Genomic DNA, 15189 nt, shown 5'->3' with positions numbered 1-15189 from the left:
TTCACTAAAACTGTAATTTGTTAAATGTACTTTGTTAAATCAAGCCGATTCTAGGATGTTAATGCTAAGAACAGCATTGTGTACTTTGCACCTCAAGGAAACCACCTTCAATGTGAGACTGTTTAATGTATAGAAAACTAGCAGAGGGCTGTAAATTCTGAAGTGCATGAGGCTTTTTTGAATAGTTCTACTAAGAAGTAAAGCTAACTGACATGATTTATTTCTCAGTAGAAATGTGTGGACTGGATAAGGCAGGCAGGTCATAATTGTGGTTAAGAGTTTCTGCTTAAAGAAGGTGCTATTTCTAAAAATGTCTTTCATGTTAATTTTTTTCACTTCTGGTAAGCTAATGAACATATAGGTAACAGCTACAGGAAACCTGATGTATGGCTCTGAAAGCTGATCTGTTTTAGCCATGTGATTCATTATTAGGCACAACCCTATAACTTTGATATTGCAGTATTAAGGACGTAGGTTTAGATGCATATGGGCTCAGCTGAAGCCATAACAGAAGCCACTTGCATGAAAATGTAAGCACTATCTGAAACACAACAGGGATGGAGCACTGCTGGGTGGGTGGCCTGTCTGTAATGAGGCATTAAAACATAGTTTCATCTGCCTTAATGGTAGCCTAAGTGAGTACCTGACAGCTTACTATCAACACTTTTTTTCTGAATGTCTAATGTTAAATTAACTTAAATTAACAGGCCACGTGACCTTGTGAGGTAAGAGAATACTTAATTTCTTAACTCATTCACTCACCGCATTGTTGTTTGCAAGCTATCAGGTTCCCACTTAGGTGAATGCTAAAGAACTCATGGCACTTGAAGGAAGAGCAGGATTTTTTTTTTCTTAAAACAAATCTAAAACGCCTTTCACATCACACAATTCAAGCAAATGTTTTAGAAAAGACAAAATGAAATTCTCCAAAACTGAAAATTGCACAGTTCTGAAAAATAAGCAGTTTTTATGCCTGTCCATGCCCTTCTGTCATAATTTAGATACAAATTGTTCTCATTCATTCTAACATTTACTTGTATACATTTTTTTAGTAGCTTTAACTCTAGAGTAAATGATAATTTGACTCTTGCATGTCTTCAGAGCCTTCCATGTCATCCACATATTTACATTTTTATTACATTTGCTTAATGAGTTCCTTGACATTCTGTCACTCACCCTTAATTTTCTTTCTCCTGTTGAATGTGTCTATGGATTCACACTCCACCGTCCATTCTAGAAGCCCATTCCATGGGTCCACAACCCTCTCTTTGAAAAATGTACTTTTGGAGATCCAAGGAGTAGTTGGTGCCTATGCTGTGCTGTCAGTGCTTACGTCCTTCCCCCTTATCTTTCCTGCTACGAAAGACCCCCTCACATCCTCCAAGCAGTATTCTGTGCTGGTGTCCTGTCCCCTTTCTCTCTTCTGGTCACAAGTGGGAACAACTGTACACTCTGGTCATATTCCTTCTCTTCCGTCCCAGAGATTTTTATGCTAACTTTCCTTTTGGTTCCTTCTAACAGCTTGATGTCCTTCTTTTTTTTTTTTTTTTTTCTGGTATGTTCTCCAGAGCTGTACACAGTACTCAGTATGGTCTGACGAAGGCTTTGTAAAGCAGAAGTACTGACTTGGGTTTTCTCCATGACTTTCCCTGCCTCTGATAAGCTAACAGACCTCCAGTTCCCTGGAATGTCCCCCCCCCAGTTCACGGTCTTCCAGTCCTTTGGCACTTCTTAACTAGCCATTGATCTGTTTAAGTTCTCCCAGGGGCTCTGCCAGTGCACTAGCCAGGTTTACGAGGAGGGTAGGAGGCAGAGTCTGATCCTTTTGCTTTGTTCTCCTTAAGGGCAGACAGTTTCCCTTAGACCTTTTATCTCTTTGTCCAGGTTTGTCTCTCTTCTTTTGCTCCTCCTCCCCAAAAACAAACAGACACACACAGAGCCTGCACCCTTCCCCCTTGCTTTTCTTTGTGAAAAATGAAGCAGTGTTCTTTCTTAACCTTTGTTTTTCCTCTGTTTTGAAATCCCTCTCTTTTATTTTCAACCTGGTCACTTCTGTTCATCCCCCCCTCATTTCTGTAGTATACCTAAATGAACATGTGATTGTTCCACCAACTCCGTTTAAGCTTTAGCCTTTGCTGTCCTTAGTGTGTTTGCTTTCTTGCTAGCCTCCTTGTAATGCGCTTCCTCCACCTTCCCACACCCTCTTTCCACTTTTGTAAGCCCTATCTTTTGCCCTGATTAGTAGTCTACCATTCCCGTATAGCTACATTAGCCTTTTCACACCTTGTCCATAGCCCTAACACTCCATCCCCGACTCTCGCTCATAGTTTGTATACTTTCTTGACCACCTGTCCCAGTACATCATAACCCTCTCTACTGAAATCTCACACCATTGCTTTCTGTTTTTATTCTTATCCTTCCCTGTACTCTAAACCACACAATACCGTGCTCACTGTTTGCTACCAAGGCCTTAGTCTGGACATCTGTGCTATCCTGTACATTGGTTAGGATCATGTCTAGAATTCTGTCCTTTCTGTTACGGGCCTTCACTAGTTGACAGGACCTCTCATGGTCGAAGGACTTGGTCGGCTCCCTCTCTACCTGCATGTTCAGAATCTCCACCCTGCTTGTGGCAGATTCAGATTCCCCATTAGTATTGGCCTCTTTCTTCTCGCTGCTTTATTCTCTCGTCCTCTTTGTGTTGTGTCTGGTGGACAGTACATTTTAAGTGTGCAAGATATTCCTCATTGTCTGCCTTAATTGCTACGGCACAAAGCCTAACTTCTAGCTTAGTTTGTACCCTTGCTCCATTACTGGTTTGTGGTTTTCTTCTCTGGCATCACATTTAATGTCCTTCATGTAGATTTACTCTACCCCATTTATTCCATGTGTGTCATTCCCGAAAAGACCATAACCAGACCTCTCCCATATTCAGTCATCAATGGCCAACGTGCATTTGATACCAGCAATATCCACTCCTCTCACTCCCCCTGCCATTTGCTGTTTGCAACTTTCACATCTTACCCATACTATTTGTACTCCAGAGTAAAACTATCCAACCATGGTCCAGGTCACCTCTGCTGTAAGTTTTATTCATTTTTACCATCTGTCTACTGAGTAAACACTCACCCCATATCTTCTACTTTTGTCCTACTTTCTCGTATCTTCCGCCTTGGTACATTTGTACCTTCCATCTTCTTTACAGGTACAGTTGTTAAGATGTACTTTTCTAACCCAGCAGTATGCACCACTGTCCTGTCTTCTGGGCTGAGGTGGAGCCCTTACCCTTTCATGGAGCTGGTCTCTGTTCCAGGTCCCATCCATCTTCATACCGGTCGCAATCCTTTTTCCGCTGTCCAATGCCATAACCAGTTGTTCTGCTCTATAATCATATCTTTCATCTCTGTACTGGCTGCTGGTACAGATAATTCTGGGAATGCTACCTCAGATTCCTCTTGGCATCTCTTCCCCACATCACTGGCCCTGCTTACACCACCGCTGTTTCCTTTTGATAGGTTATTGGTGCCTGCTTTCATTAGTGTGCTTCCCCCACCTTTGGTGATCTATTTGGTCACCTTCTTCCATTTTTTACTATGTCTAAACCCCGAAGTAGGTTTCACTAAAAATCAGATCTGGTTACTGTGCAATAGTCGCTTAACACAGTGGATGCTGTTGCTCTGAAATCATGACCATTTATGATTCAGATGTCTGACTTTGTGGAAGCAGCTGGAGGTTGGTTAAGTGTGGTGGACTTGATTAATGTTTTAGATTTACTGTTTGTTGGGTCTGGTGTGGCTTAGGAGGTGATGGTGGCTGTACAATGCTTATGTAGTCACTGATGGCAGTTAGGGGTGGAGAGTGTGGTCTAGGCTTACAGTGTAAGGAACAAGCCTTAGCTGCTCACTTTGCATTTCATCAGTGGGCTCCACATGGATTCTTTGAATTGTCAGAGTAGTATTTTTGCTGAGAGATGCTTATAAAAGTTAGTGAGCTCTACTTTTGCTGTCACAGTACGAGTTTAATGTGTACAGATTCAAGTTAGTAAATTTATAGTTCATGTAGTTGTAAAGGTGTTTTGTTTTGGCCAGCTTTTCTAACGTTCATTGTGTTTTGCTGCTTTAACATTTTTTTCACCTTTTCTAAAGGGTCACCCTAGCGGTCTTCACCACTTAATGGCTACCAATGTGCAAATGTCAATCATCCGCAGTGGAACACCGGCGAGTCAGCTCCACATTGGGGCTTCCCACCTTCCACGAGGTAAGAGCAAGGGAAATGCTCTCTGAAGTTCTTAGTGTTTCTTATAGAAAATTAATTTGTGTGGTAAATGCTCTTCTCTATGTAGAATGCACTGGCCTGAAGCATGGATGGGTTTAGTCACATATACCATTGCTTAATGCTGTTAATTACTCATTGAAGCATGGAGCAAAATATACTTTGTAACATGCTTAAGTATGGAAGAATGACTGCCAAACTGATGATGAATTTTAATGGAAATAAGAATGTGGAAGTGACAAGACCAGCTTTTCCCCTATGGATAGGGTGTGACCCAGGTTCATCTAGTGGCTTAGCTACTGGAGGGTATACTTGAGAATGGCTGTTTCATTGCACTGCTCTCTTTGAGTGAAGATGTAGGCTCACAGTCTCGCTGCAGTAACCCCCCTAGTAAAATATGGCGAGTCTCTTGGTGATGGGCAGCACTGGAGATTTCTTCTGTTACATCCTGGGCATGCAGAAGCATACATTCCTGCGAATTAGGGGCTTTGTGGGAAAATATTTAGGGAGGGTCAAAAGGGTAGACCAGCAAAAGTAGTTTCCTTCACTTTGTGAAAGTGATGGTCAGCAATACCGTAGACTCTCTTCTGTACAGAAACAAGTTGGGGAAGGTGGTTGTGCACATACAAGGTAGTTAACTATAGTAGCTGGTCAGAAGTGAGCTTCACAAAGAATGTTAAGTGATACTGTTTTTGGTGGAAGTTGGGGGGGAGGGAGCTAGAGTGGCATGACCAAATATTCTACTATGAGTTATGCCAGCTAGTTCAGAAAAAATGGCTCTGTTTGTACTGAGGTTCACTTTATGTATCTGTATTTTACTGTGTATAGCAACAGTCATATGATTTGAACTTGCTGAGCTTCATCGGTATTATGCGAGAGAAAAGGGGCTGGTATTTTGTTTCCTACCCTTGGTGCCATGTTGTGTTGATTCTTTTTCAGATCCATTTCTCTTTCTCATAGCTGTACCTCTCTAATTTATAATGGAAAGTCCTTCACTTGTTTGTTATTTTATTTTTTACTACTGATAGTTATTGATTCTTTAGTCAGCATTTTTATCCCAGTTTTAATATTTAAATAATTATTGGCTTTAGAGCTCTGTCCTCTTCTTAACACAGCTTGAAGTACCTCTGCAAACAGGTTATTTAGAACTTGAACCTGAAGTGTTTTTTATGTCATAGCTGTAGCAATCAACTGAGATTTTCTACAAAAAATACACCAAACTCAATTTGTCCTTTATCGTTTTCTAAAGGTAAATTTCTAAAGGAAAATTTGTCTTCAGTTGAAGGAAAAAATAGCAAACATTTTCTTATTTATCACTTTAAAAATCACCTTTGTAATCTCATGTAAAAAGACTCTGATTTATCCCAAAAAAAAAAAAAAGAATAGTTGGTACTTAAATCTAAGTGCCCTGCTTACTAAGGGAAGACTGTTTTTGTCATATTTTTCTAATATGGTTTTATGGGATCATAGGATGCTACTAGGCTAATGGACCTGGGGCCCTTACAAGCCTAGCTAAGAGTTTATCTCCAAAAAAGCTCAACCTCAGTCAGCACCTGTCACCCCTGTCTGAGGGACACAGGTGGAACCCCTGGGACAAATTTGTGGTTTCCCATCCACTCATCAATGTTTTGCTTGAAGAGGGTCACAAGGCACTCTGACATGTATGGGAAGTGTATTCCAGAGACAGGGCAGCCTCTGGGAGACAGACCTGTCTCTGCAGCAGGTTTTGTTGATTTCACACATTAGATTTAGGCCTTTCGAGTGGGTAATGCGTAAGGAGTTAGATTTACGGATATGGAGCATCTCTAGTAGGGCAGGTTCCGAGACTGCTTTGTAGGAGAGACACAGATCACCTCTGAGCAAATCTGTATGATACCGAGTAGAGTGATGGTGATTTGAGCGTGTCCGTATAAGATGGGTGTTTGAGGCTATGGATTCTCTTTGTGAGGTATTTCTGTGACCTTTCCACTTGATGCAGGTGTTTGGAGAGGTACATACCAAATGCGGTGTTATACTCAATTATTGGCCTAATGAGGGACGAGTACAGAGAGGTAATAACCTCCTTTTTTCTGGATGCAATCCCTTCGCTTATGAGATGAACCAAGTAAAAGGCTTTTCTGACCACTGTCGCTACGTGATGTTGAATGTGAGATTGTCAGCCTGTGTACTCAGGTCTCTCACCACAGGTTGTGTGCCTGGGGGGGGGTTGCCGTTAATGTGGTAATAGTAGGGGCCGTGTTTCTGCCGAATGGTATGAGAATACATTTTTTTATTTTAATTTAAGGCCATGAGTTTGATACCAGTTATTTGTTGCTGTGAGACCCTCTTGCAGTATGTTAGCATCATATGGGGAGTCACAGCATCCAACTTACAGTTGTCTGCAAACTTGGTCAGGCGCAGGCCTTTTGTCTTTGCCTGGATCTCTGAGAAGTAGATACCAAGCAGTAGGGGTCCCAGGACAGATCCCTGGGGGACACCACTGGTGATAGGTCTGCTGTCGGAGGTGGAGGCACCTATTTTGACCCTGTGGGTCCCGTCGGTGAGCCTCCTGATGAGATAGGGATTTATGCCAAGTTGTGTTAGCTTTTTGATGATGCCTGAGTGGGGGATTATGTCAAAGGCTTTGACCAAGTCGAAGTAAGCTGTATTACTGACTTTCCCTCATCCAGGGCCTTGGTGACAGTCTCAAAGTCAACTAGGTTCAACAGGCAAGATCCTCCCTTGACGAATCCGAACTGGTGCTTGGAGATTGCCTATGTCCTTGCTTATGAGATCCATAATAATATGCTCCATAGCCTTACAGGTCAGACTTGTCAAGCTGATGGGGCGATAGTTTCCAGGGTCAGTAGTGGCACCACCTTTATGTAAGGGGATGACAATGGCAGTTCTCCACTCTGCTGGAATGAAGCCTGTACTTAGGCTGTGGTTGAATAGGGTGCCCAATGGTGATGCTAGTTCTTGCTGGAGATGGTACAGAATACAGCCTGGGGTACTATCCGGTCCCATGGAAGCAGTGATGTTAAGTTGTCTCTCGCCTTCTATTCTTGCTGGTTGGGTTCGGAGCCGATCCTCAGCTCTGACTCTGCCATCTTCAAAAGCTCGAGAGCTGCTTACTGGCTCGAGGCCCCCCTCTATATCCCAGGATGCCTGGCGCTAGATACCCAGATCTCGTTTGCCGCTTCTGCTGCGAGGTTGTTCTACTGGCTTAGGTCGTATAAGCTTCTTTATTATTACTGTTATTTTCCTGTAAAAATTACTGTATTGTAGTGTAGAATTAGTCGTTAGTTAGACTTTATTCATTGTGGTTACTTTTTTCCTCTAAATAGCTTTCCCTTCCTAAGAAACTCGTTTAAATTAGAGAGTTTCCCCTACCCCCTTCTCCCTTTTCCACAGAAAGGTTCTTCCCGTTTGAGTTAGAGGTTAACCTTTCTTTTCTATCTCCTTTAAAAAAAAAAAAAAAAAAAAAACTTTTTCTCTATAACCTGTAGTGTTAGTGATAAGTTTGTTTTTCCTTTTGGTAGTAGTACGTGTGTGGGTTGTGGTATTAATATTTTTTATCGGTTACCTTAACTTTTTGTGTGAAAACTTGTCCTTGGTTTTCTTCCAAGAATGTCCAAGGATCCTAAACCGTCCGGATTCAAGAAGTGTGACTCATGCTGTCAGAAGATGTCTCTGACAGATGGTCACACTTGTGTTTATTGTCTGGGCGCTGTGCACCTGCAGGACTCTTGCTCCAGCTGTTATGCCTTCAGTCCAAGAGTCCTGCAGGAGCGCAAAAATAAATTGATTCTGAGGGGTCTGCTTAAACCCCAAGATTCACCGTCGAAGTCTCAGCTGGTGAAATCTTCCAGGCCACCTAAACAGTCGGCTCCCAGTTCGGAGCTGTCATTGGGTGAAGCCACACAATCCATTTCGGCTCCGGCTGGAACCGATGTCCCTCCCTCCCAGTCGGCTCCGACACGGTCTTCGGAGCCGGCTGAGAGTCGAAAGAGATCCAGGTCTCCTTCTTTGGAGTCGATACAAAGTCGCCCCTGCTCCAATCTGAGCGTAGTCACCGATCATCCCACTCTTCTTGGTCCTCTAGACTTTCGGACCATGATTTGGAAAGAGTGGTCAGTAGGCTCTTGAAGTCGCAGGCCCTTGCCAAAATGTTGTCCAGCCCTCCTCATCAGAAGTTGGTTCCATCCACAGCTATTAATATTCCTCCTTCGACTCTTCATTTGAGCTCGGAGCCGGAATTCGTTGGGGTTCGAGTCGTGAAACCGTCGGTGCCGATACCCTCCCTTTCGGTTCCTTCGTCGGCTTCTCTGGAGGGATCTGGGTGCCGAGACTCCCTCGTCGGCTCTGAGGGGTGAGTGGCATCGGACCCTTGTCCGACCCCGCTACCTCTCTCGGTGCTTCGGCACAGGTGAGCACAGTTCCCACATCTGCCTCTGAGCCATCTCCCTTGGTGCGGGGAGGGCTTTTGGTTTCGTCGGAGCCTGAGCCTTCTCTGCGTCCGGGCAGGGACTCCTTCAAGGTGATGAGTGTGCTGGCCCCTGAGTCAGTCCCATGATCGACCCCATCAGCTCCTCCCCCTAGGTTGCCTGCGTCAGCCTCTGCCCCCCCTTCCAGACCCTAAGCGTGGGGATCCAGTGCTCCAGTACACCCCCTTGGGTGTATCCTCCTCTTCCAAGGCCTCCCCTGATCTTTCAGAGGAGCCACCTCGCAAGAGAAAATGCAAGAAGAAGCATGTTGACTCCCCCGAGTCTATTACATTGGATACCGACTTAGAGGAGTCGGAAGGGTCCCCAAGATCCCCCTCTGAAGATGTCTCCTTCTCAGACATCCTTGAGATGCTTAGGCAGAGGGGAAACTGGACTACCCTAAGCCGTTCTGAGGATGAGTCTGTATTCCAGGATGCTTTTGGATCCCGACCTTCCACCTCCTGGGTGTCTCCGCCTTTCGACCCACTGATGTCTGTAGTGGCTCGAAAGGCATGGACGGCTCCAGACACAGTGGAACCAACCCTTAGAAGACCTGCAAAATTCATTACTGCCCCACAGGACAAACAGTTCTTGACCAAGGGTGTCCCCGTTGATGCCATGGTGGTAGCAGTGGCCACAAAGAAGGAGTTGGCTGAAACTTCTTCATCTGTCCATCCCCCTAATAAGGAGTCCAGGACGATGGACAGATATGGGAAGTGGATGTTCTCTTCAGCGACCTTTTCCATGCGGTCCCTGAATTACCTGTGCCACTTTACCCGTCTTCAGAGGGATCTCCTGAAAGAGCTTGGAGATGCCCTCCAAGATCCATCAGCTGAGGGGGCCCAGGCTAAGGCAGCCTCCCAGCTGGCGACTCTTAATTCTGTGGTAAACTCCTCCATGCGTCTCATTTCGTATGCAGCCGATGGTGCGAGTAGAGCCGCAGGCACGGGTGTGGCCCTAAGGAGGCATGTTTGGATGCGGCTATGTAACTTTGCGGAACCTTTCAGAGCGTCTTTCACCAACACCCCCTTTGATGGTTCCTCTCTCTTTGGATCACAGGTGAAAGATGCCCTTACCAGGTGTGAGCAGGAAGGCAAGACTCTCTCTGCTGTAGGAGTCTGTTTTTCCACTCCTTCCAGACCATATCCTATGGGTCAGAAGAGTGGGAAGATGTGGTTCCGGAAATCCCAAGGAGCCTTGCCGGACACACGTGGTGAGTTTCTCTCCAGGGGCAGAGGAGGGAACAATAACAGATGCTGCCCTCGTGGCAGAGGGGGTCCGCAAAACCAGGGCAGCAGAGAATCCTTCTCTGACAAGCCCTTCCGCATCCCTGAAGGGTTGCCCGGCTGCTCACCTCTGGAGGCAGTCGGGGGAAGACTATCACTGTACCCAGGAGCCTGGAGAGACATAACACAAGACAAATGGGTACAGTCCACCATATCCGGAGGCTACAGAATTCCCTTCGTTCGCACCCCCTTAAAGTCATACAAGTCCCTTCCAGATGTTCCACCCAATCTAAGGGATCAAGCAGTGCAAGAAGTCTCAAAACTGCTAAGAAAAAGGGCCATCCAGCAAATCCCAGCAGACCAACAAGGATCCGGAATTTACTCAAGGTTCTTTTTGGTACCAAAAAAAGACAGGGGACTGGAGACCCATTTTGGATCTCAGCAGACTAAACAAGTCTGTACAAAGAACAAAATTCTGGATGGTCACGCTTCAGTCCATTTTACCCTTTCTGGGTCAGGACAGTTGGATGTGCTCCATAGATCTTCAGGATGCGTACTACCACATAAAAATGGACAGACGCTTCTGAAGATTCCTCCGCTTCCGGCTGGGAGCCAGCCATTATCAGTTCAGAGCTCTGCCCTTTGGTCTCACCACAGCCCTCAGGGTATTTACCAAATGTATGGCAGTAGTTATCGCTCATCTGAGACGGCAAGGATTCCAAGTGTTTCCATATCTCGACGACTGGCTCCTCACTGCTACCACCAGACATCACCTTCTGTGAGCCAGAGACTGCACCATCGACACTTGCTCCAGGCTAGGTATCACAATAAATTTCGAAAAGTCTGCATTGTTGCCCTGTCAATCTATCACCTTTATAGGCGTAAATTTAAATACCAAAGACATGTTAGCGAGCCTCCCACCAGACAGGGTTTCAGTGATTCGTCAGCATGTCATGGTTTTATTAGCATGCAAAAGGATTCAAGCCAGGTTTGTCCTTCAAACTCTAGGTCTCATGGCAGCAGCCATCGTACTTGTCCCCCTAGCTCGTTTTCACATGAGGATTCTCCAGTGGCTTCTTTTCACCCAATGGTCCTTCCAGCAACTTCCCATGTCTTACACGATTATGATTACTCAGGCATGCAAGAAACACCTTGCGTGGTGGATGGTCTCCACATCAGTGCTCCACAGCAGACCATTTGTTCTTCCCCCTCCTGGGGGGGCATTATCAGGGCAGAACAGTCCAAGGCACCTGGCAGCCTCACGAGTATCATCTGCACATAAATGTCTTGGAGATGAGGGCCGTGCTCTTAGCGTTGCAGGCTCTTCAGGACTCTCTTCCTACCGGGACCATTGCAGTTCAAACGGACAATATGTCCGTAGTGTGGTACATCAACAAGCAGGGCGGAACCAGGTCCTACCCCCTATGTCGAGAAGCACTCAGACTCTGGACGTGGGCGATCTCTTCCCAACGGTTTCTGATTGCAACACACATCCCTGAGAAGTCCAACGTTATAGCAGACAGACTGAGCAGAGCAATTCTCATGCCTCATGAGTGGTCTCTGAACCAGGTGGTTACGGACCAAATCTTCCGCAGATGGGGCCAACCTTGCTGCGACCTTTTTGCAACTCCCCTTAACAACAAGTGCAGCAATTTCTTCTCCCTCCTTCCACTCCCCGGGCATCCCCCCAGAGACGCTCTAGTCCACGATTGGCCCCAGGGACTTCTTTATGCATTTCTTCCTTTCCCCCTCATACCGAAATTGATTCAGAAGGCTGCCGTTTCGGGTTGCAAAATGATCCTCATTGCTCCTTACTGGCCTCGACAAATATGGTTTCCGTTCTTGCACTCCTATCTTCTCGAACAGCCCTGGACTCTGGACCTAGTTCCAGACCTCCTGATTCATCAGTCAGGCGGGCTGCACCAATCCCTGCACACACTCCTGCTCACAGCGTGGTTGCTCCACTTCCAACCGTAGCCAGGCTCCCAGATATTTCCCCATCTGTGAGAGAAATCCTTTTGTCATCACACAAGTCTACGACCAGAAAAACTTACGCTAGTAAGTGGAAACGTTTTTCTTCCTGGGCAGAGGCAAAAAGCATAGACCCCTTTTCAGCCCCAGTGCACTCCATTTTGGAATTTCTAGCAGAACTCTTCCATGCTGGTTCTGCTTCAGCTACAATTAGAGCCCAGTTAGCTGCAATTTCAGATTTTCACATTGGCCTGTCAGAAAACAATATCATGTCCCGTAAGCTGTGTAAAGCCTTTCTCAAAGGAACCACTCTGCTCAGGCCCCCAGTGAGAGATCCTCCACCACCGCGGGATTTAAACTTGATTTTAACTTCGCTAATTTTGCCCCCTTTCGAACCTGCGGCTTCTTGTTCGCTGAAGTTATTATCTTGGAAAACCCTCTTCCTGGTAGCTATTACTTCAGCCAGAAGAGTTTCGGAACTACAGGCTCTTTCTGTCCGTCCCCCATACCTCGTGTTCCACAATGACAGGGTTGTTCTTAGGACTAATCTGTCCTTCCTTCCTAAGGTCTCTTCAGATAGTTTGAATCAGTCCATAGACCTTCCTGTGTTTTTCCCTAACCACTCCAACAGGGCGGAATATAAGTTGCATCAGTTAGATGTTCACAGGCAACTACGCTTTTATTTGCATAGAACCAAAGACATTAGACAATCAGATCAACTGTTCCTGTCTTATGCAGTAGGTAAACAAGGTCTTCCGGTCTCCAAAGGATGGGTGTCTTGCCAACTGTCAGTTGCACCTGGAGTAGTTCCAGTACGTCATGCTGGCAAACCATTGTGGAGATGTACCTATTTGTAGTGAAGATAGAGACTCCACCACCCTTAGTCTTCCTGACCTCATTTTGGGGGTTGGAATGTGTGGAATGAGGTATAGCCTGGTAAGGTAAGGCAGGGGTGCTGTCTGCAGCCCTGAACCAACTTTCTGTGACCACACAGATGTCAGCATCTTCAAGTGGGAGTACAGTCTCCAGGGAGTGCATTTTCAGGTTAAGGCTCCTAGCATTAAGCAGCATGGCCTTCAATTTCCTTTTTGCCGGAAATTTTATGTTCGAAGATTTGTCTTTGGGACATTGCCTAAAAAAGGCACAGTGGGGGAGGCAAGAACCTTGGCCAGGACCCAGAATCCCAGGGGTGACAGGTGGAGGCCATCTCTAGCAAAGCATTAACGCCCGTCAGTCATGTCATTACAGGCAGATGCTGGATCCCTTGGAATACCCCAGAAATTAAGCCAGTTGTAGTCAATTATTTTTTTGAAGTTACAAAAGGTATAATTAGAGTGAAGTGTGAATAATTAAATAACTGCAGCTGAAAGTCTCATTTTAAATTTGAAGGATTGAGACCGTCCTTTCTGTGTTTGTCTTTGTATGGGTTTCAGTTATTCTAACATTCATCTTCCAAGAACCCCACAGCTGAAGAAAACTACAAAGATAAGTCTCCCTTTTCTTCCTGTTCCAGAAAGAAGCACAGAAGCATCCATCCAAGCACTGGCAACATTACTGTTAATGCCCACGGCTGTTAACTTTCTAGTCCCTAGGCTTCTTGAATTTATTCCACGTAGTGTCTTTTACTTGCACCTGCAACTATTGATGGGTCAGGCAAGCCTTTCTCATGGGCATTCTCCACTATTGGTAGTTAAGTCAAAGAATCCACTGTAGAATGTCAGCACTGATCACTGATGAAGGAAGCCTTTAACCCAGGTCATACTGATTCTAGTCGGTCTTGTTCAAAGTAACAATCATACCTGACCCTCCTCGAGCAAAAAGGATGAAAAATTTCTGCAAAACAAACAATAGCCTCCTAAGCAATGGCATAAATAGTTTCAAGCCCCCTGCTACCACTGTCAACAGTGAATCCTATACAGAGGTGTTCATAAATGCCCTGTATAAACAGTTGTATAAATATATAGACTCGGCTGTACCTGAACGGATCAAAATAAAAAAAAATAAAAAAAACACCCTGGTGAATATTGAGCATAAATAGGTTATACAACAAGAGGAAGAAACTAATGTCCAAGAACAAGAGGGAACTGACTCAGCAGAGGAAGGACAACCTCCACAGCTTGAACAAGCAAATTAGCTATCTTGTAAAGTCCTCTAAAGCCAATTACAAAGCTAAGCTAGCATCTCTAGCTAAGGATAATGTCAAGGCATTCCTTAGCTTTGTCAGAAAACTAAAAGGAAAGGCCTAGTTTTGTGCCAAACTAGTAGTGGAGGGTACCACTCATACTGACCCTGAGGACGTCGACAACCTGCCAACCGACAGATTTGGTGCAAACGTCACCCCCTCCTCTCCCCACCCGATGTACCCCAAAGCATACCTGTCACCAGTCCTCTACCTAGTATCTACAAAGAGCAGGTCATAACTGCACTCTCCATGGCCAAAAACACACCCCTTTGGGACTGGATAACATCCCAGGCTGCCTACTAAATGGTCTAAAACAGGACGTAGCAGAACCGTTTGCCACTCTCTTCAGCTACAGTCCAAGTACTGGCTTTGTCCCAGTAGAGTGGAAAACAGCAACAATAATTCCCTTGCACAAACTTGGTCCATCAACCTACCCTGGGAACTATAGCCCCATAAGCCTCACCAGCCTTATCTGCAAGGCCATGGAGAGAATCATCATGGACCTTATCAACAAAGACATAGGTGACCTTCAAACTCTTGACCCGACCCAATTTGGCTTCTTTAAAGTTGGATCATGCTCAACAAACCTGGTGGAATTCTTTGAGAATGTCACCAAACCCTAGATGAAGGCAAACCAGTACATGCAGCCTATCTTGACTTAGCCAAGGCTTTTGACACAATTCCCCACTCGGGCATCATTGAGAACCACAGCCAGCTGGAGATTAACCCGTATGTCACTTGATGGTTTAACTGGCTCACCAACCGAACGCATACAGTCAAAGTTGGGAATTCACCTCTACCAGCAGACTAGTTACCAGTGGTGTACCACAAGGATCTCTGCTAGGCAGCCTACTGTTTGTAGTCTGTTTTTCAGAGGTCCAGGTGAAAATAGATTGCATGTGGCTTACCAGGTTTGGCGATGACTGCAGACTGGGTGCAATCATAGAGTCCCCCAATGATATTGACATACTACAAAAAGGGCTTACACAGACAAATGATTGGTGCCAAATCAACAGACTTAAACTAAACACTAAAAATACATTATCCCTTTTTGCAAAGGGAAAATCCCTGC

At 45.3% G+C, this 15189-nt stretch overlaps 1 protein-coding gene across 1 annotated transcript in view; it reads left to right on the top strand.

The window, feature by feature from the left end:
- SAP130 (Sin3A associated protein 130) overlaps positions 1–15189 on the top strand; it is a 547137-nt gene that overhangs the window by 47002 nt on the left and 484946 nt on the right. The window contains exon 5 of the mRNA XM_044070859.1: positions 4146–4257. Coding sequence (XP_043926794.1) covers positions 4146–4257 — 112 coding nt within the window. The remainder of the gene's footprint in view (positions 1–4145; positions 4258–15189) is intronic.

The sequence above is a fragment of the Protopterus annectens genome, chromosome 4.part1 (genome assembly GCF_019279795.1).
Source record: "Protopterus annectens isolate FY-2018-M chromosome 4.part1, PAN1.0, whole genome shotgun sequence".
Classification (NCBI taxonomy): Eukaryota; Metazoa; Chordata; order Ceratodontiformes; family Protopteridae; genus Protopterus; species Protopterus annectens.
The sequence above is the reverse complement of the archived record's forward strand: the minus strand, read 5'-3'. Positions and strand labels throughout refer to the sequence as shown.